Genomic DNA, 19,510 nt, shown 5'->3' on the forward strand with positions numbered 1-19,510 from the left:
TTCATTGGTTCAAACTTTTATTCTAGTTTTATTCCTGAAAACCCGAAGAAGCCAGAGGAAGAAATTCAGCCAGAACTCAGAATCTCTCACATTTCATTCTCATTTAACCCGCTGCAGGCCGGACGCCCCACTGGCTGCTGGCCGTGTTGCCTTCAGGCGCTGAAGATGAGGAAGAGGAGGAGCAGCGCGGGCAGGAAGTGGCGGCTGCAGCGCGACGCGCCGTTCAGCTCGTAGTCGTTGTTCGCTCGGCATCGGCTGCAGTCGTCTCCGCAGAAGGAGCAGGAGGAGACGTCGCTCCGCAAAGACGATCGGTACGACCGCACCGTCCTGCGCCCTGCAGGGGGCGCCAGAGCCCAGAATCAGCTGCACTCACTGCGCTTCAGTTCAGTTTACAGGTTTTTACCATTTCAATTAACTAATTATTCTGGTTTAAAGTGAAACTCATTAATATTCTGCAGTTTGCCTTTAAATCAGCAGAAATGGATGCAGAAGAAAATCTGGGATTCCTGAGAGAAAGTTACACCCCATGAAAATCTTTAGATGTGTGAATATTTTTTATATTTTAACAATAATGTGAACTTCAGGTAAAATAATAAATATTTAAAAATCTTTTAAATTTTTCAGTACAATGTCAATAAAACTAACATTTCTGGTCATGTATAAATTAAATTTATAGATATCACAGTTTGAAACAAAATATTTACTGTACCAGCTAAATATTGAGCTAGCTAAAAAGTGTTAGCTGCTCAGAGCTAGCTAAATATTTAGCTTACAGAGTAAATATTTAGCACTCAGCCAGCTAAGTATCTAGCTAAATACGTTTCTGGTTAGAACCAGTCAGAAATTTTCTGAGCTAAACATTAAGCTAATATGCAAATATGCAAATCTGGAAGTGGACTATCAAAATGAAAGCTGGATGTTGATAGCTTCTATATAAACTGCTGTGGAGACTGATGATCTCTGCTGCCAAAAGTCTGGATTTAAAGCGGCTCATCTTTGCTTCAGACTGAAATGTTGAAGCAACACCAAGCGATTGGAGAAGACCCAGCCTTTATTTTGGTAGTCCACATTCGGGTCAAAGCCCGGCTCTCCAGCAGAACCATCAGAACCTTACGTGGCTCGTAGTAGTCGTAAACGCTGACTGAGGCTTCCTGGACCCGGGCCACCTTGAACTCCTCCAGCAGCGGAACGAGCAGACACGACTCCTGGGTCGACACCTGCAGAACCAGAACCAGACAGAACTGCGGTTGGTTCTGGTGCCCAAACAGAACCAGACAGAACCGGCCAGCCGGATCAGGTTTCAGCTCACAGAGTCCAGGTACAGAACCGCCCTGCCCGGCTCGGTCTCCACTCGCTTCACGGCACCGTCCAGCGGTACCAGGTCCAGTCGGGCGCTGAAGCCGCTCAGCAGACCCACCTCCATCAGAACCATCCCGGTCTCATTCAAGCCCAGGTGGCGGGCCAGGCTGAGGGCAGCAGAACCAGAACCAGTTAGAACCCGAACAGACCCGGCCACAAAGCAGCAGAAACATTCTGTGAGGAATCTGTCAAAATATTATTTTATCTGTTATTTTATATTTCTGGAAGTTTCAATGTTTTCAACTTTATTTTATTTTTTTTTTTAATTTAAAAAAACTAAAATCTCCTGATTTTTTTCATGATTTGACTCAAAGAAACAATAAATTATGTCAGGAATGAAATCAGTCCAGAGTGAAGCAGTGAGGGTCATGTGACCTGGTGCAGATGAACAGGTGGGCGTGGCTCCGCTCCTCAAACAGCGCCACCTTCAGGTCAAACGCTTCCTGTTCTTCGGCGTCCCTCCTCCTCCTCAGCAGCTCCTCGCTGCGGACGTTGTAAAAAACGTTGAGCTGAAAAAGAGACGAAGGTGAGGAGGAAGAGCGCGGCGCCGTTACCATGGAGACACGCAGGTACCTGGAACAGAGCAAGTCCGCGACCCGATGCCGTCACCTGCAGGTCCAGAACAGGTTCTGGATCAATCTGGAAAAAATAATCAACATTAAAGACCTGAAGCCACCTAGTCAGCAGAGACTGGGACTAGACTGGGACTAGACTGGGACTAGACTGGGACTAGAATGGGACTAGACTGGGACTAGAATGGGACTAGACTGGGACTAGAATGGGACTAGACTGAGACTAGACTGAGACTAGAATGGGAATAGAATGGGACTAGAATGGGACTAGGCTGGGACTAGACTGGGACTAGACTGAGACTAGACTGGGACTAGACTGAGACTAGAATGGGACTAGACTGGGACTAGACTGAGACTAGACTGGGACTAGACTGGGATTAGAATGGGACTAGACTGGGACTAGACTGGGACTAGACTGGGACTAGACTGAGACTAGACTGGGACTAGACTGAGACTAGAATGGGACTAGACTGGGACTAGACTGAGACTAGACTGGGACTAGACTGGGATTAGAATGGGACTAGACTGGGACTAGACTGGGACTACACTGAGACTAGACTGGGACTAGACTGAGACTAGACTGAGATTAGAATGGGACTAGACTGAGACTAGACTGGGACTAGACTGGGACTAAACTGAGACTACACTGAGACTAGACTGAGATTAGAACGGGACTAGACTGGGATTAGACTGAGACTAGACTGAGATTAGAATGGGACTAGACTGGGATTAGACTGAGACTAGACTGAGATTAGAACGGGACTAGACTGGGACTAAACTGAGACTAGACTGAGATTAGAACGGGACTAGACTGGGACTAGACTGGGACTAGACTGGGACTAGAATGGGACTAGACTGGGACTAGAATGGGACTAGACTGAGACTAGACTGAGACTAGAATGGGAATAGAATGGGACTAGAATGGGACTAGGCTGGGACTAGACTGGGACTAGACTGAGACTAGACTGGGACTAGACTGAGACTAGAATGGGACTAGACTGGGACTAGACTGAGACTAGACTGGGACTAGACTGGGATTAGAATGGGACTAGACTGGGACTACACTGAGACTAGACTGGGACTAGACTGAGACTAGACTGAGATTAGAATGGGACTAGACTGAGACTAGACTGGGACTAGACTGGGACTAAACTGAGACTACACTGAGACTAGACTGAGATTAGAACGGGACTAGACTGGGATTAGACTGAGACTAGACTGAGATTAGAATGGGACTAGACTGGGATTAGACTGAGACTAGACTGAGATTAGAACGGGACTAGACTGGGACTAAACTGAGACTAGACTGAGATTAGAACGGGACTAGACTGGGATTAGACTGAGACTAGACTGAGATTAGAACGGGACTAGACTGGGACTAAACTGAGACTAGACTGAGATTAGAACGGGACTAGACTGGGACTAAACTGAGACTAGACTGAGATTAGAACGGGACTAGACTGGGATTAGACTGAGACTAGACTGAGATTAGAACGGGACTAGACTGGGACTAAACTGAGACTAGACTGAGATTAGAACGGGACTAGACTGGGACTAAACTGAGACTAGACTGAGATTAGAACGGGACTAGACTGGGACTAGACTGAGACTAGAACGGGACTAGACTGGGACTAGACTGAGATTAGAACGGGACTAGACTGGGACTCGCTCCGTAGCGCGATTATTCAACTAGTAACTAACGTCACTGCTGTACTTTTAACGTCACAAATCTTTGGTCGTCTCCATGGTTACCTGGCGACTCTGGAGCAGCAGGAAGTTGTTGTGGTCGACGTGGAAGGAGGCGACGACGCCCGAGTCCCCGTTGGTCACCGTGACGTCCAGGTCAGAGGGCTCTGACCCCTGCAGAGCGGCGAAGGCCGACAGAGCCTGCAGAGCCACCACCGTGTCCTGGACAGAGGGGGGGAGAGAGGCAGCGGACTGAAGTGGACTGAAACCGGTTTGAGTCCAGTAAGACCAGTTTAAACCGGTTTACTCCAGTTCCGGACCTGCGTGCTGCCGTATCCTCCCAGGTGGTTCCTCTGCTGACTCAGCCACTTCATCAGACTCAGACCTTCGTCGACCCGGTTCAGTTTGTGGAGTGAAAGCAGAACGTAGGACGCCATCTCGATCTCTGCCGAGCGAGGTTGCCATGACGACGACAGGCCAGCGTCAGGCGACGACCAGGTCGGGACGCCGTCTGTTCACAGAAGGACAGAGCGGGATGTGACACGTAACGAGTCCGACCGCGTCGGGACGAAGAGCTAATGAACGTACCCCTCAGGTCAGCTCGGCCAATCAGAAGGTTGAGCGCGGCGTGGGAGGCGGGGCTTCCTGCCAGGGCCAGAGCGTAGCTCAGCAGGCTCAGGCTGTAGTTGCTGGAGACGCCCTGGACCAGCCGGGCCTCCAGGTAGGCGAGGGCAGAGGTCACCCGGGAGGCGTACTGCGCCTGGCAGACAGAGAGCGGGGCAGCAGCTCGTCAGCGCCGCTCGCCCGACAGAACCAGAACCGGGTCGGACCCGCTCACCCTGATGTAGCCGTCCTCCAGCAGGGCGACCAGGACATAGGCGGTGAGGGACACGGGTCCGTCCAGGCCGCCCTGCAGCTCTGAGTGGATCACGGTGCCGGGCTCCGCCGCGGCGCCGCCCGCCGCCTGCTGCGCCGCCAGCCATGCCGCCGCGCTCTTCAGAACCCGGCCGTCCACGCCAACCCACGGCCGCGCCTGCAGCAGGCAGCGCAGCACGAAGGCCGTCAGCCTGCGCAGAGAGACGGTCAGAGGAGGTTCTGGTCCGGTACTGGTCCGGTCCCGGTACTGAATCCTACCAGGTGCTGCCTGACGAGTCCTGCTGGCCGAAGGCGCTGAAGGAGCCGTCGGCCCGCTGGTAGGACAGCTGCTGCTCATAACCTGCCGGAGAACGGGACCATCACGACCCGGTTCACGTCTTGGGAAGGTTCTGCTGGTTCTGGGTGTTCTGGGTCTACCTTTCAGCATGTAGTCAATGGCCCGGTTCTGCAGCACCGGGTCCAGTGAGCCTCTGGCGCTGAGGTACCGCAGGACGTAGATGTTTGGAGCGAAGTGGATCATGTTCTGCTCGCCGCAGCCGTACGGCATCTGGACCAGCGAGTCCAAACCGCTGATGGACGGACCCAGCAGGTCGCCTTCAGCACACACAGGTTAGACAGGCTGAATGGACCGGAACCAGGACACTAATGGTTCTGGAGAACCAGCATGGACACCGTCTGCACAGCTGGCACCGATCCAAACGAAACAAACAGAAACCGCAGCGACAGAAGAACCGGAAGAGACGTTCTGGTTCCAGTGATGGCCGGTTAACTTCACAGTTCCCTCAGAGTTCCCCTCACAGTTCCCCTCACAGTTCCCTCACAGTTCCCCTCACAGTTCCCTCACAGTTCCCCTCACAGTTCCCCTCACAGTTCCCTTCACAGTTCCCCTCACAGTTCCCTCACAGTTCCCCTCACAGTTCCCCTCACAGTTCCCTCAGAGTTCCCCTCACAGTTCCCTCACAGTTCCCCTCACAGTTCCCCTCACAGTTCCCTCAGAGTTCCCTTCACAGTTCCCCTCACAGTTCCCTCACAGTTCCCCTCACAGTTCCCTTCACAGTTCCCCTCACAGTTCCCCTCACAGTTCCCTTCACAGTTCCCCTCACAGTTCCCTCAGAGTTCCCCTCACAGTTCCCTCACAGTTCCCCTCACAGTTCCCCTCACAGTTCCCTCAGAGTTCCCTTCACAGTTCCCCTCACAGTTCCCTCACAGTTCCCCTCACAGTTCCCCTCACAGTTCCCCTCACAGTTCCCTTCACAGTTCCCCTCACAGTTCCCTCACAGTTCCCCTCACAGTTCCCTTCACAGTTCCCCTCACAGTTCCCCTCACAGTTCCCTTCACAGTTCCCCTCACAGTTCCCCTCACAGTTCCCTTCTCGGTTTTTTTATTTTATTCTGTTTTTTATTTATTAAAAAAACTAAACTGGCCTTTTAAGGGTTAAAAACCCAGAAAGTCCAGAATATTTGACCCTCTGCTGAGAACTGGAGTAAAAAATGAGACAAATTAAAGAAATCTGAAAAATAGAAGTTGATCAATTTGACCCAGATGGAGAAAATCATTCAGCACCAGCCCGGTTGGACCGGGTCCGAACAGAACCATCAGGTAAACGTACCGACGGCCGTCACCGAGACGCGCTGGCTGCCGTCCACCACGCCTGGAGGGAACCGGAACGCCACAGAACCGGAGCGGCCGGCAGGAAGATCCAGGAGGAGGGAGGAGGAGAAGCTCTGAGGCCGACCTTCAGCCTGACGGAGCAGAAACAGGAGAAGGAAATGAAACCTGAAGGTTTCCTCGGTGGAGCCCCCTTTATGCTGACGACCCTAAATAAAATGGCCTCCAGCAGTCAGCTGGTGAGCGATCAGGTCCACCTGCAGTGGTTCTGGTTCTGGTTCTGGTTCTGCAGAGGACAACCAGCATCGTGGGGACCATTTTCTTAAACTTTAAAATGACATCCTGAGAACTTAAGTTTATCAAGTCCTGCTACAGATTCTCAGTCTGGACTTTAACTAGGCCATTCTGACCCGTGAGTCAGCTCGTTCCTCCTCCCACCTTAACCAGGACGGTTGTGCGAACGAAGTCGGCCGCCGCGGAGGACACGGCCTTCACGGCGATGGGGACGTCTCCCAGGACCAGAGGCCTGATGGGAACCAGGACGGTGGCGCCGCCCTCCGGCTCCACCAGGAGGCGCCGCACGCTGGCCATGGCGACGGCCTCGCTGTCCGGGAACACGAACTCGAAGGCGTCGCTCTCTGCGACGATCACGGTGACCTGGAGACAGACGGACGGAGACAGACGGACGGAGACACGCCCGGATCAGATTCAGCTCCAGACAAAGCTGGCAGGACGAGTTTCTGGGTCGGAGACGCCCAGAACCGCCCGGCTCATTCACCGCTGAAATTAGACGCCATCAGTGTTCCCGATGATGCACCGAAATATTAGACAGTAGAAGAAGAAAATAAAGACGAGTTTCTGTCCCGCCCTGCAGATGAAACCACTTCAAACGACATTAACTGTGATTTTCCTGACGCTGTTCTCACTTCATTAATGATCAATAAATTTATAAGAATCAGTCAGTTTGTTTCTGCTGCATTTCTTCTGCTTTTGCTTTTTTCAGCTCATCAAACTCCTGCTAGATTCTGGCTAACGCTAGTTAGCGCTAATGCTAGTTAGTCAGAATTTACAGAAAACGACAGTGAGAAACAGTGATGGACACCGCTAACTACATAGCTAGCTGTGCTAACCCTAAACATTAAACATAAGTTCTGCTCACGTTAAAGCGCTGTACCAGCTTCATATTTAGCGGAAGCTAATGCTAAATAGCTATATTAACACCATGTTGAGCACAAGCTAATGATAAAATAATATAAAGACAGTAATTAGTGTAAGTTAATGCTAAAGTGCTACATCAACACAATGTTTAGCAGAAGCTAATTCTTAAGTGCTATAAAGACAGTAATTAGTGGAAGCTATGCTAAGCGCTAGGATGCTGTGGCTTCACTGGGAACAGCTCTGCAGACTGACCTCCAGCTCCTCTTGGAGGTAGTTGAACAGAACCACCTCCAGAACCAGCTCCTCTCCTCTGATGATGTAGGCAGGGAGGTTCAGGGACAGGAAGAAGTCCTGGAACACTGTGAGCTACAGGAGGAGTCACAGAGATGAGAACAGGTTCTGATCCGCTGCAGACAAAACAGCCGCAGGAGGTTCTGGGATTACCTCTGCCGGTTTCTCTGTGAGTCCCAGACCCAGATTCTCCGACACGACGAAGGCGGAGGCCGTCCAGGTGGTGATGCTGTCAGGAACTGACAGAGAAATCTGCATCCTGTCGGAATCCCTGCAGGAACATTTCAGGTCACATTCAGACAGGAAACCAAGGAGGAACGTTTGGGTCCCACAACCGGGACAGAACCACAAAGTTCACGTCTGTATCCCCAACTTTACCTGCTTCAACACACCTGAACTAAAAGAATGAACCATTAACTGGGTTCTGCAGAACCTGAAGACAAACTGAGGAGATAAATCAAGATGTTCTGCAGCCGAAAACCTCTAAAAGAAAATCTAAAAGTTGCTCCTCTACCAGCAGCGGACTGGCTCAGCCTGGGAGGTTCTGGTACCACAAGGTTTAGAGGTCAGATACTGGTTCTGAAAGCTGAAGCATCACCCTGTGTTGACGTCCATCCAGACCCAGGTCTCTGGAAAGTTCTGACGCTGGTGAGGTTCTGGTTGTTTCCTGAAATGTTCTCCATCCGTCTGGAGGAAAAAACCCGGATCATCTTCTGCTGATCAGAACAGAAATATTAGTTTCATTAGTGAGAAGAAAATCCAACTAATTATTAATTATCATTTGATTCTCAGCAAACATCTGCAGCTCCACGGTGGATCAGCAGGGAGGCCAACTTCCTGTAGAACCTCCAACTTCCTGTAGAACCTCTAACTTCCTGTAGAACCTCTAACTTCCTGTAGAACTTTTTTTTTCTTTCTTAATTATCTTCTGTTCTTAGAAGAGTCTGCTGGGCTTTTGAGGATCCTAGGTTGAAGTTTGAACTTTGACTAGGCCAGAGCCTCAGCCTGCAGCCATTAGGTGTTGATCACCCACAGATTCAGTTCAGGTGGCAGAAGAGAAACACCTGAAACATGCAGGGCAGAAAAGATTGGACTAGGCCGTTCTTTTGTCTTTCAGCCGTTCTGTCGTAGATCAGCTGCTGTGTTTGGGTTCGTGGTTCTGTTGCTGACCCAGTTTGGACAGATGGACTCGCATCTGACTGTAGGAGACTTTAGTCTACAGAGGAGGCCTTGCTCTATTGACCATCCTGCCAGGACCTATGACCTTTAACCTGCGAACTGAGAGTCCCATTGCTCTTCTGGGAGGTCTGAAATGTTTTCCTCTCTGGAGGATGATGGACTCCGGTAGTCTGGAGGTGACCTTTGACCTTTCTCAGGTTGATGATTTGAAGTCAGAAGAAAATCTGACAGAAACTGAATCAGTCCTGAAATAAATCCAGGCCTGAAGCAGGAACCAGGTTAGAATAAATGCAATGTTTAGACCTGCTGAGGATCAGATGGTTCTGAGGCTAAAAACCGGACCCGGGTCAGGACCTGGATCAGGTCTGGACCAGGTCTTGTAGTGATGCTGTGAAGGAAAAGCTGCTCAGTATGCTACTTACTGAGCAGCCATGTTGGATCCGCTCTGAGCACGCTGGCGTCAGTCATCACAGTCAGGTCACATGACTGCAGGAGCAAAGCTCAGGTTAGTTCTGCTGTTCTGGAACCGGACCAGCTGGTTCTGGATGAATGGAACCGAGTCCGGTTTCTGACGAGGATCACCTGGAAAACAGAGAACGGATCATCCCATCCCATTGTCATCCCATCGCCGAGGGCGTCGTCCATCGACGACTCCGTCATCTGCTCCTGCACCTGGAAACGGCAGAAAGAACCAGTCAGAACCAGTCGGAACCAGTCAGAACCAGTCAAAACCAGTCAAAACCAGCCGGAACCAGTCGGAACCAGTCGGAACTAGTCAGAACCAGTCAAAACCAGTCAGAACCAGTCGGAACCAGTCGGAAATAGTCAAAACCAGTCAGAACCAGCCGGAACCAGTTGGAACCAGTCAGAACCAGTCAAAACCAGTTTGATTGTTTTCATCTAAACATGCGGTTCTGTGGTTCTGAGTTCAGGTGAGATCAAATGTTGTGTTGGCGGTACTGACCGTTTCCATGGTGATGTCATTGTTAGACCCCGCACACCGCGTGGCTTTGTCGACCACCAGGATCCCGACCAGAGAGTCCGGTTCCTCCACCGACACCTTCAGGGTCACGGCCTCTGCTGGCTTCAGCAGGTCACTGCTCCACCTCAGAGACACCTGCAGATCACAGGATGACCAATCGATCACTGGTCGATGGATCACAGGATGACCAATCGATCACTGGTCGATGGGAAAACATGACGCTGTGTCAGGAAGTCCTGAGTAGGTGGGTGACCTTGTTCTGCAGGAAGTGTGTGATGGGCAGATGGATGACATCATTGATGACCTCACCACCAGGATGGACGCAATAAACGACGATGGAGGCCAGAGGAGCCCAGGACGCCTCAGGAACCAGACTCACATCACCTGAGCTCCTCCCAGCAGAAACCACCTGACCTCTGGACTTCACCTGCAGACACGGAGCATCAGCAAGGCATCATGGGTAGGAAACGCTCCGGGCTCCAGGAGAAAATGCTCACCAAGTAGTGAACATCAGGAATCCCAAAATTCCTCTCCACCATGAACCGAAGACGGGAACCGACCTGGAGGAGACAGAGAAATAAAAACCAGATGGATGGATGGATGGATGGATGGATGGATGGATGGATTGTGAAATCTTTATTTCATGTTTTTCCCATAATGCACCTCTACTGCTGCTGTTATTGTGAATGAGTGAACATTGACATTAATCCTGCTCAGTGGTTAAAGTCAGAAGCTCTGAGCGACTGAGGAACAGAGAGGTGAAAGGTCAGCAGCCTGTGGTTCAGATGTTCAGTTTTCAGCCACAGATTCAGGAATCACTCCGGATGTTTCTGGCTGCTTGTCCCTCTGGATGGACCGGCTGTGTGAAGAGCGTTACCTGTGCAGGTGAGGAGGGTCTCTGGACCTGCAGGTAGGCGCCGCTCTGGGAGCGGAAGCTCCTGTCCACAGAAAGAGTCTTCTCACAGTCCTCCAAAGAAACCTGGAGAAAAATAAAATCAGATGAGAAAATCCTGAAGGAAACAGGAAAACCTGTAAGTATTCAGGCAACAGACATCTGTCCTGTAACCATGGCAACGTCATCTCAGCATCAGACAAAAGATTAAAAAGTTACTAGAGATGAAGCAGTTCAGTTTTGCTATCTGTTATTTTGATATATTTAGCTAGTAGCATAAGCATTTAGTTAGTAAAATACATTTTTATTTCTGAGGAAAATATTGATTTATTAGTGTAGCTGGGCCGTCTGCTTCCTGGAAGTGAGCCCATATATGGACGACGCAGCTGGTTCGTTATGGAGGCAGGTGAATCCAGAGACACAATAAAATATGTGTTTATGGGTAAATCAGCACTCAGGTGGATTGCCGATCTGATCCGATCCGATCCGATCCGATCCCAGGCTGAGGAGTCTGGCATGAAGTGACGCAAGAAGAGCCAATTTAACTGGTTTCACTTGTCAGGAGGTTGGTCTGCTACTGATCCAGTTTAGTTTCAGGCTAGGATTATTTCTTATTATCAATTAAACATGTTTTTGGTTGGTTTGGTTTGGTTTGGTTTGGTTGGTTTGGTTTGGTTTGGTTTGGTTTGGTTTGGATTGGTTGGTTTGGTTTGGTTTGGTTTGGTTTGGTTTGGTTGGTTTGGTTTGGTTTGGTTTGGTTTGGTTTGGATTGGTTTGGTTTGGTTTGGTTTGGTTTGGTTTGGTTTGGTTGGTTTGGTTTGGTTTGGTTTGGTTTGGATTGGTTGGTTTGGTTTGGTTTGGTTTGGTTTGGTTTGGTTGGTTTGGTTTGGTTTGGATTGGTTTGGTTTGGTTTGGTTTGGATTGGTTGGTTTGGTTGGATTGGTTGGATTGGTTGGTTTGGTTGGTTTGGTTGGTTGGTTTAGTTGGTTTGGTTTGGTTTGGTTTGGTTTGGTTTGTTTGGTTGGTTGGTTGGTTGGTTGGTTGGTTGGTTGGTTTGGTTTGGTTGGTTTGGTTTGGTTTGGTTTGGTTGGTTGGTTTGGTTTGGTTGGTTTGGTTTGGTTTGGTTTGGTTGGTTTGGTTGGTTTGGTTGGTTGGTTGGTTGGTTGGTTTGGTTGGTTTGGTTTGGTTTGGTTTGGTTTGGTTGGTTTGGTTGGTTTGGTTTGGTTTGGTTTGGTTGGTTTGGTTGGTTGGTTGGTTGGTTGGTTGGTTGGTTTGGTTTGGTTTGGTTTGGTTTGGTTGGTTTGGTTGGTTTGGTTGGCTTGGTTTGGTTGGTTGGTTGGTTGGTTGGTTGGTTGGTTGGTTGGTTGGTTGGTTTGGTTGGTTTGGTTTGGTTTGGTTTGGTTTGGTTTGGTTTGGTTGGTTTGGTTGGTTTGGTTTGGTTTGGTTTGGTTGGTTTGGTTGGTTTGGTTTGGTTTGGTTTGCTTGGTTTGGTTTGGTTGGTTTGGTTGGGCCTTGTTTTTTCCTGGACCCCAGGCTCTTTGATTTAGGCTGGAGAGACCGGTGGAGGGGAGGTTTATTTGTGTGTTTTTGTTGGGAGCTGCCAGGTGTTTTTAATGATCTTTTTTATTATTTCTCCCCCAGGCAGTCTATTTTATTCAAATGGGTATTAACTAGACTAGAGCAGGAGGTTCCCAGGGACAGCTTAGAACTTTAGAACTTTGTTTTAGCTTTTGTCTCTGTAAACTCTTCACTCAGGGCTTCAGTTCATTCTTATTCATTCTTATCAGAGTGAAGGTTTGGTCAAAGCAGGACGGAGGTTTTCCTGACGCTCTCTGCTGACTGACCCAAAGTCACATTTAGTTCTGAAAATAAATATTTACTGTGGAGCTAAATATTTCATGAGCAAATTAAATACACAGCCTGGAACTATGACAGTTATAAATGTATGAAGAACATGGTGGCAATATGACTGAACACCCATTTTTTTCTCTAAATAAACCAAAATTTTGCTGTTCAGTTTTAACAGTGTAACTTCCTATAGACTTCCTTTCTAAAGCAAGTTTGATCTTTTCAAAATTCAAACATTTAAAAATAAATGTTGAATAAAATGAAGGCTGAACGTTGTTTCTGTGAATCTCCTGAGTTTAATGATGCAGTGAAGATTATTGCAGTGATGTTTTGCAGAGACGGCGTCCTGGGTGTGGAGTTCCTGATCCGGTCAGCAGGTCTGATGTTTTGCAGTGTTCTTACCTCCACAGTGAGGCTCTGTGTGTCTTTCTGGACCTGGATGTGCAGAGGGACCAGTCCATCCGCTGGGACAGGCAGCTCCATGTCCTCTGAGGACAACTCGTTCCCGTTCATCCATGAGAAATCTGAACTGTTCTTTGGGAAAAGAATCTGTTCGTCCACCGTCTCTCGGCTCCGCTGCTCCTCCTGCTGCTTCACCGACACGCGGAGCTTCTGGTCCTGCAGCGGCTCGCCGTTATACGTCGACACTTTCAGCTGCAGCAGAGGAACAAGCGGCTGGTTACAGAGCGTCAGGGACAGAGAAAAGTTCTGGTTCTGGTTCCCTTACAGTGCCGCTGAAGCTGAGAGACGGCCTGAGGACTTTAGGAAAGTCTTCAAAAGTAACGGAGAATCTGCTTTTAGCCAGAGCGACGCTCACTGTGCTGTTACAGGTCAGACCTGCAGAGAAACACTCAGCTCAGCAGATCACCACGGTAACCACGGTAACCACGGTAACCAGCCCATGTGGAAACTATTCACTCCCCTGGCCCGAACAATCTGCTTTAGATTCACGTCAGAAACAAACTGCTGATGTTTCTGGATCGTAGTTCAGCAGCTGGAGGCCCAGAGCATCACACTGCCACCGCCGTGTCTGACTGCAGGTTCTGGTTCTGATGCTCTCATTAATAAAAGCTCCACTGACAGGATATTGTTTCTGGGTCTTTGTGTTCCTTTGGGTCAGCAGTGGTTCTGGTTCTGGAGGCCGTTTTGTAGAACGTTGACCTCTGACCCTGAGGAGGCCTTTCTCACAGCTTGAACGTTTTCCCTCATAAGTCAAATCACTTTTTTTAATCAGGTTGTTTTTCTGCAGCCGCTACCTGTCAGGTGTTCGGTCACAGACACCTGGACGCTCAGGAAGTCGGGCCCCTCGTCTCGGATCGTCGTTCTGCTCCACGGCGGAGAAAACGTCGAAACATCAAACCTGAACTTCTCAGATCCGTCCATCTGGAGGAAAACTGGATTTTAGGAGAATTTTCCAACATTTTGCTGTAAATCTTGTCTTGGCGTCCCGACCTCCGCCTCCTGGCTGTGAGTCAGAACGTCGCCATGGTAACGGCGGCTGAAGGTGATGACCATGCGTCCACGGACGGGTTTGCCGTAGAAGTACCTGGAACAGAACACAGCAGGTCCAGTTTCATCAGGAACACAGGGACGTCCCTCAGAGACGAGGACGGGCCTCACTTTGCAGAGACGAAGCCTTTCAGGACATCCTCCCGGTGGACCACCTCCGGGACTTTGACTAGGACCTCGAACTTGGGCAGAACTGGAAGCAAGCAGACAGGAAGTGGGTCAGAGTCTCTGCTGTTGGTTCTGCTCAGCTAATGGTGAGGAGGAGGAGCAGACATACCATAATAATCCACGCTGAAATGCTTCACACTGGAAACGCCCTTCAGACACACAAACCAGCAGAGTTACTGGGAGGACACTGGTTATAGACTGGGCTAACTCCCTGTTCCTGATCCGGTCAGCAGGTCTGAACCGGATCAGAACACTAGAACAAAATCTTCCTCCTTTTGCCTCCATTTTCAGCTTCTGTGTGAATCTAGATAGAAACTTTGTTGATGCTTCGTTCTGAACAGATGAGATGAAGCAATATTTCTCATGTAGCGCTTTAGCATTAGCTTCAGCTAAAGACCGTATGGTGTAGCGCTTTAGCATTAGCTTCAGCTAAAGACCGTATAATGTAGCGCTTTAGCATTAGCTTCAGCTAAAGACCGCATGGTGTAGCGCTTTAGCATTAGCTTCAGCTAAAGACCGTATAATGTAGCGCTTTAGCATTAGCTTCAGCTAAAGACCGTATGGTGTAGCGCTTTAGCATTAGCTTCAGCTAAAGACCGTATAATGTAGCGCTTTAGCATTAGCTTCAGCTAAAGACCGTATGGTGTAGCGCTTTAGCATTAGCTTCAGCTAAAGACCGTATGGTGTAGCGCTTTAGCATTAGCTTCAGCTAAAGACCGTATAATGTAGTGCTTTAGCATTAGCTTCAGCTAAAGACCGTATGATGTAGCGCTTTAGCATTATATCTGAGATGCTAGCTTCAGGTTCTGTTGTTGTTGGAAAGTCAAACATGGTTTTTTGCCCCAGATTACAGATACTGAGAAAACATTTCAATCCTCATCTCTACTTTAAATCAGACAGGAAAATTTTATAAAATCTGTAAAAATAATTTGAAAGTTCTCAGGAGAACTTTCAAATCATTTTTACAGATTTTACAGAACCGTTAAAACTATTTAAACGATTAAATAGTTTTAACGGTTCTGATTCAACAGGTTCATGCGGCTCTTCTTCTGCTGTTAAATGAAGGTGAGCCCCGGCGCACCTCGACGGTGGCCATGATGCTCCACTCGCCCAGCGGGGGGTTCTCCGACAGCTGGAACTCTGTGGACACCACACCCAGGACGCCGTCTTTGTCCAGCCACTGTCTCAGAAGGTTTCCTCTCGGATCCTGCATCAGAAAACACAAACCTGAAAACCAACCACACTGAAGGATCCAAACCCACAGCCTTTCTGAACATCCTGCTCCAACACCAACACAGAAGAACACTAACTACAGTGGAGTAACTATGGTGGAGGCAGCATCATGCTGTGGGAAGATGGATGGAGTAAGACCTGAGACTGGGCTAGAGGTTCTCCTTGGGTTTCATATAAAAGCACGCCACACTTTTCAGATTTCTTTCCCGGCTCTCCGCCGCTTTGTGTTGGTTTCTCTCATCAAACCCTAAACATGCAGCTGGATTGGCGGTTCTGATCAGAGCAACAGGTTCTGATTCTGGGTTCTGACTGAACGGAGTTCCGCCTCACTCGGATCAGAACGTCTGCCGGTTCGGAACAGGGCTTCCCGTCGGAGCGAACCGACACGGTTCGGATCTTCACCACCTGGCCCGGCAGGTAGCGCGGCTGGTTGGTCTGGATGAAGGTGGAGACGCGCCAGGGGGCCGCGTGCAGCTCCGCGGAGTTGGAGAAGAGCTGCACCGAACCGCGGCGACCTCTGACCTTTAGGGTGTAAGTCTGTCCGGGGCTGGACCCGACTTGGTGGATCTGCCGAGATAAAGAGCGAACCAAAGGATGACCAGGAGACCCGGATGTTTCCAGAACCAGAGGAGGGTTCGGAGCTTACAGCAGGAAGGATCAGCAGCCTGGTGGATCCTGCGGGGAAACATGCTGTTAAAGTTCTGATCCGAAACCGATCACCGACCCAAAACGGTTCCGAACTCATCACACACCTCCTTTAATCGTGGTAGAGTTGGAGGACAGCGTCTCATTCTCATAGACGATCTCAGCGGAGACGGAGACGGACGAGGAGCCCAAGATGGCGACCGACACAGAGGAGGGAAGACCGGGCCGGAGAGCCGCGGGGGCCAGCAGCAGGTAGGACGGCTGGGGGTCCGGTTCGGAGTCGGAATTGGGTCGGGGGACGGGTCCGGGGTCGGTTCGGGTGACGGGTCCTGGGTCGGTTCGGTTGGCGGTTCGGGTGACGGGTCCGAGGTCGGTTCGGGTGACGGGTCCTGGGTCGGTTCGGTTGGCGGTTCGGGTGACGGGTCCGGGGTCGGGTCGGGTGACGGGTCCTGGGTCGGTTCGGTTGGCGGTTCGGGTGACGGGTCCTGGGTTGGTTCGGTTGGCGGTTCGGGTGACGGGTCCGGGGTCGGGTCGGGTGACGGGTCCTGGGTCGGTTCGGTTGGCGGGTCCTGGGTCGGTTCGGTTGGCGGTTCGGGTGACGGGTCCGGGGTCGGGTCGGGTGACGGGTCCTGGGTCGGTTCGGTTGGCGGGTCCTGGGTCGGTTCGGTTGGCGGTTCGGGTGACGGGTCCGGGGTCGGGTCGGGTGACGGGTCCTGGGTCGGTTCGGTTGGCGGGTCCTGGGTCGGTTCGGTTGGTGGTTCGGGTGACGGGTCCGGGTTCGGGTCGGGTGACGGGTCCTGGGTCGGTTCGGTTGGCGGGTCCTGGGTCGGTTCGGTTGGCGGTTCGGGTGACGGGTCCTGGGTCGGTTCGGTTGGCGGGTCCTGGGTCGGTTCGGTTGGCGGTTCGGGTGACGGGTCCGGGGTCGGGTCGGGTGACGGGTCCTGGGTCGGTTCGGTTGGCGGATCCTGGGTCGGTTCGGTTGGCGGTTCGGGTGACGGGTCCGAGGTCGGGTCGGGTGACGGGTCCTGGGTCGGTTCGGGTGACGGGTCCGGGGTCGGGTCGGGTGACGGGTCCTGGGTCGGTTCGGTTGGCAGTTCGGGTGACGGGTCCGAGGTCGGGTCGGGTGACGGGTCCTGGGTCGGTTCGGGTGACGGGTCCGGGGTCGGGTCGGGTGACGGGTCCGGGGTCGGGTCGGGTGACGGGTCCTGGGTCGGTTCGGTTGGCGGTTCGGGTGACGGGTCCGAGGTCGGGTCGGGTGACGGGTCCTGGGTCGGTTCGGGTGACGGGTCCGGGGTCGGGTCGGGTGACGGGTCCTGGGTCGGTTCGGTTGGCAGTTCGGGTGACGGGTCCGAGGTCGGGTCGGGTGACGGGTCCTGGGTCGGTTCGGGTGACGGGTCCGGGGTCGGGTCGGGTGACGGGTCCGGGGTCGGGTCGGGTGACGGGTCCTGGGTCGGTTCGGTTGGCGGTTCGGGTGACGGGTCCTGGGTCGGGTCGGGTGACGGGGCTGGTGACGTTCCAAGCGTCCAGCCTGGAGAACCAGAGGACGGACATCAGAAACCGGATCAGAACCTCCAGGTTTTTATTTCTGTTCTTTCATCAGAAAAACTCAGATTGCTGCTGATCGATCAGAACCACCGACCCGTTTCAAACAAACTGGGATCTGAAATATTTATTCACTCTGTTAAAAATAAAAACATGTTGAATTTTCTCATTTTTTCTCGCGATGTTATGATTTTGTTCTGGTTTCATGAAATTTGTCTCGTATTATTATGACGTCATTCTCCTCATTTAATTTTCTCTCAGTTTGGTCAGAGAACATAAAGTCTAAATCATAAAAACAATAAAAAATGTGAAGAAAAAAATCAAAATGTAAATTGTTTAATCTTAAAAAGCAAAGATCAATTATTTACTTTATGGAAAACTAATTAGTAAAAATTAATAACAGAGTCAAATGCTTTAGTGATGAAAGAAATATTATTACAATGTTAAATTTAAAACAATATTTCAAAGACAACCTAGTAATTATTTTTAAAAAACTGATAATTGATGAAAATCTTCATGAATACATTATAATATTCCTGCAGGTGACGTCAGTTTACCTGTCAGCGGGGAGGAGGAGGAGGAGGAGGAAGAATCCGCACAGCCGCAGCAGAGCCTTCATCATGGCTGAAGTTCGTCTGTTAGCCGCTGAGCTCTGCAGCGGCTTCACACCTGAGCCGTGGCCACGCCCCCCGCACCTGAGCAGTTCAGGTCTGAGGAGTTTTAACCCTTTAGCTTCTGGCCTGCTGGTCCTCCAACCCGTCCAGAACCCAGCAGGTTCTGGTTCTGGTTCTGGATGATTTTCACACTTACCTGATTTTTTCTAGTTTTGAGCAGAACTTTGATGAACTTTAAATGTACAATAGAATCAACTTTGACTTTTGCATTTATTTATTGGTTGTTTTTTATGTTTATCTGTAAGTTTGTTATTTTGTTTGTACTTTTTGTATTTATTTATTCTTCTATTCATTTAGTTACTTTTATCCTGTTGCTAAACTGACTCAACTCTGTGGCTGAAGCTCCAGCAGAACCAGAACCAGAACCAGAACAGCCTGACTGGGTCTGATGGTTTGGTAACCTTTCGCCATATTTCATCATTTACAGTAGATTTATTATCAGCAGTGATCACAGTAACAGTTGGCAACCCAACATGTTCAAAGAGCCATTTTGGACCAAAAAAACAAAAAAACCCGAATCTGTCTGGACGTGACTCTGTTGTACGATGGAGCTTTAAGTTTACCTTCAGTTACAATATTAATGTTTTATGTTTCGTTACATAAAATTAAAGAAATAAAGAAATCAGATTTTGATGTCATTTTTATTATGAAGATCGACAGGAAAGGGTCATTTTTCCCTTTTGGAGCCTTGAAGATCTGCTGCCAAATGCAGTTTGTATAACGACGATCTCTTTATAAATAATCACGTTAAATATGTGATGAACAAACAACAAAACGGAACGTGATCAACGTGCCTCTTATCTGGGCAACAACCGGAATGAAAAAAAAACAAAACCTGCAGTTATAAAATTAAGCAGCAGCCTTTTGAAAAGGAGAAGTATATAAAATTACATGAATGCAGTTTTAAGTTTGATTTCTGTGCAAATGTCAGTGCAATGGTAAAACAGCAGCTTCCTCTTCTGACACGCAGCCATCCTGAGCAACAAAACACATTAATGTCACTAAGCGTCATTCTAAATATATACTGACAAAAATCACTAATCAGTTTATAAAAACAACAACGTTGTCACTAAATATATGTGCCGATGGCAGGATTGTGTTCTTGATGTGATTTCTGTTCACTGATCACTCAACATCTCAACATCGGGCTTGTAAGATGTAACTTTCATCTTGATGCAGCAGCTGATGTAACAAACTTTCCCTAAATGTCTTTCCACATTACCGGAGTTTTTGGACTTTCAGCCGCTACTTCGTAGTCCGGAAAGTACGGTACTCTTTTTACTCTTTT

The 19,510-nt window shown here is 49.7% G+C and overlaps 1 protein-coding gene and 1 long non-coding RNA gene across 3 annotated transcripts; one reads left to right on the forward strand and one right to left on the reverse strand.

The window, feature by feature from the left end:
• cd109 (CD109 molecule) lies at nt 1–18,210 on the reverse strand. Of its 2 annotated transcripts, none has more exons than XM_032584791.1 (33): nt 18,106–18,210; nt 16,114–17,534; nt 16,008–16,036; nt 15,692–15,928; nt 15,210–15,335; nt 14,238–14,277; nt 14,072–14,153; nt 13,904–13,997; nt 13,708–13,834; nt 13,179–13,288; nt 12,854–13,105; nt 10,589–10,690; nt 10,209–10,271; nt 9,965–10,138; nt 9,694–9,846; nt 9,312–9,401; nt 9,152–9,215; nt 8,149–8,263; nt 7,704–7,821; nt 7,512–7,625; nt 6,540–6,758; nt 6,103–6,235; nt 4,911–5,087; nt 4,752–4,833; nt 4,456–4,684; nt 4,206–4,377; nt 3,938–4,128; nt 3,684–3,839; nt 1,933–1,998; nt 1,735–1,868; nt 1,310–1,466; nt 1,115–1,217; nt 1–334 (listed from the first exon to the last, which is right to left on the reverse strand). In XM_032584791.1, exons 1-33 carry the CDS (start codon nt 18,168–18,170, stop codon nt 153–155), a joined length of 5,577 nt encoding a protein of 1,858 aa, XP_032440682.1. In that variant the 5' UTR covers nt 18,171–18,210; the 3' UTR covers nt 1–152. The 2 variants fall into 2 exon arrangements, with proteins under 2 accessions (XP_032440682.1, XP_032440681.1); XM_032584790.1 differs by having other exon boundaries at nt 8,149–8,266.
• Nucleotides 16,120–18,849, forward strand: LOC116733959 (uncharacterized). Its single transcript, XR_004342139.1, has 2 exons — nt 16,120–16,258; nt 18,091–18,849. It is a non-coding gene; the product is annotated as an uncharacterized LOC116733959 (long non-coding RNA).
• Nucleotides 18,850–19,510: the final 661 nt, after the last annotated feature.

This window comes from Xiphophorus hellerii, chromosome 15, assembly GCF_003331165.1.
Source record: "Xiphophorus hellerii strain 12219 chromosome 15, Xiphophorus_hellerii-4.1, whole genome shotgun sequence".
Lineage (NCBI taxonomy): Eukaryota > Metazoa > Chordata > Actinopteri > Cyprinodontiformes > Poeciliidae > Xiphophorus > Xiphophorus hellerii.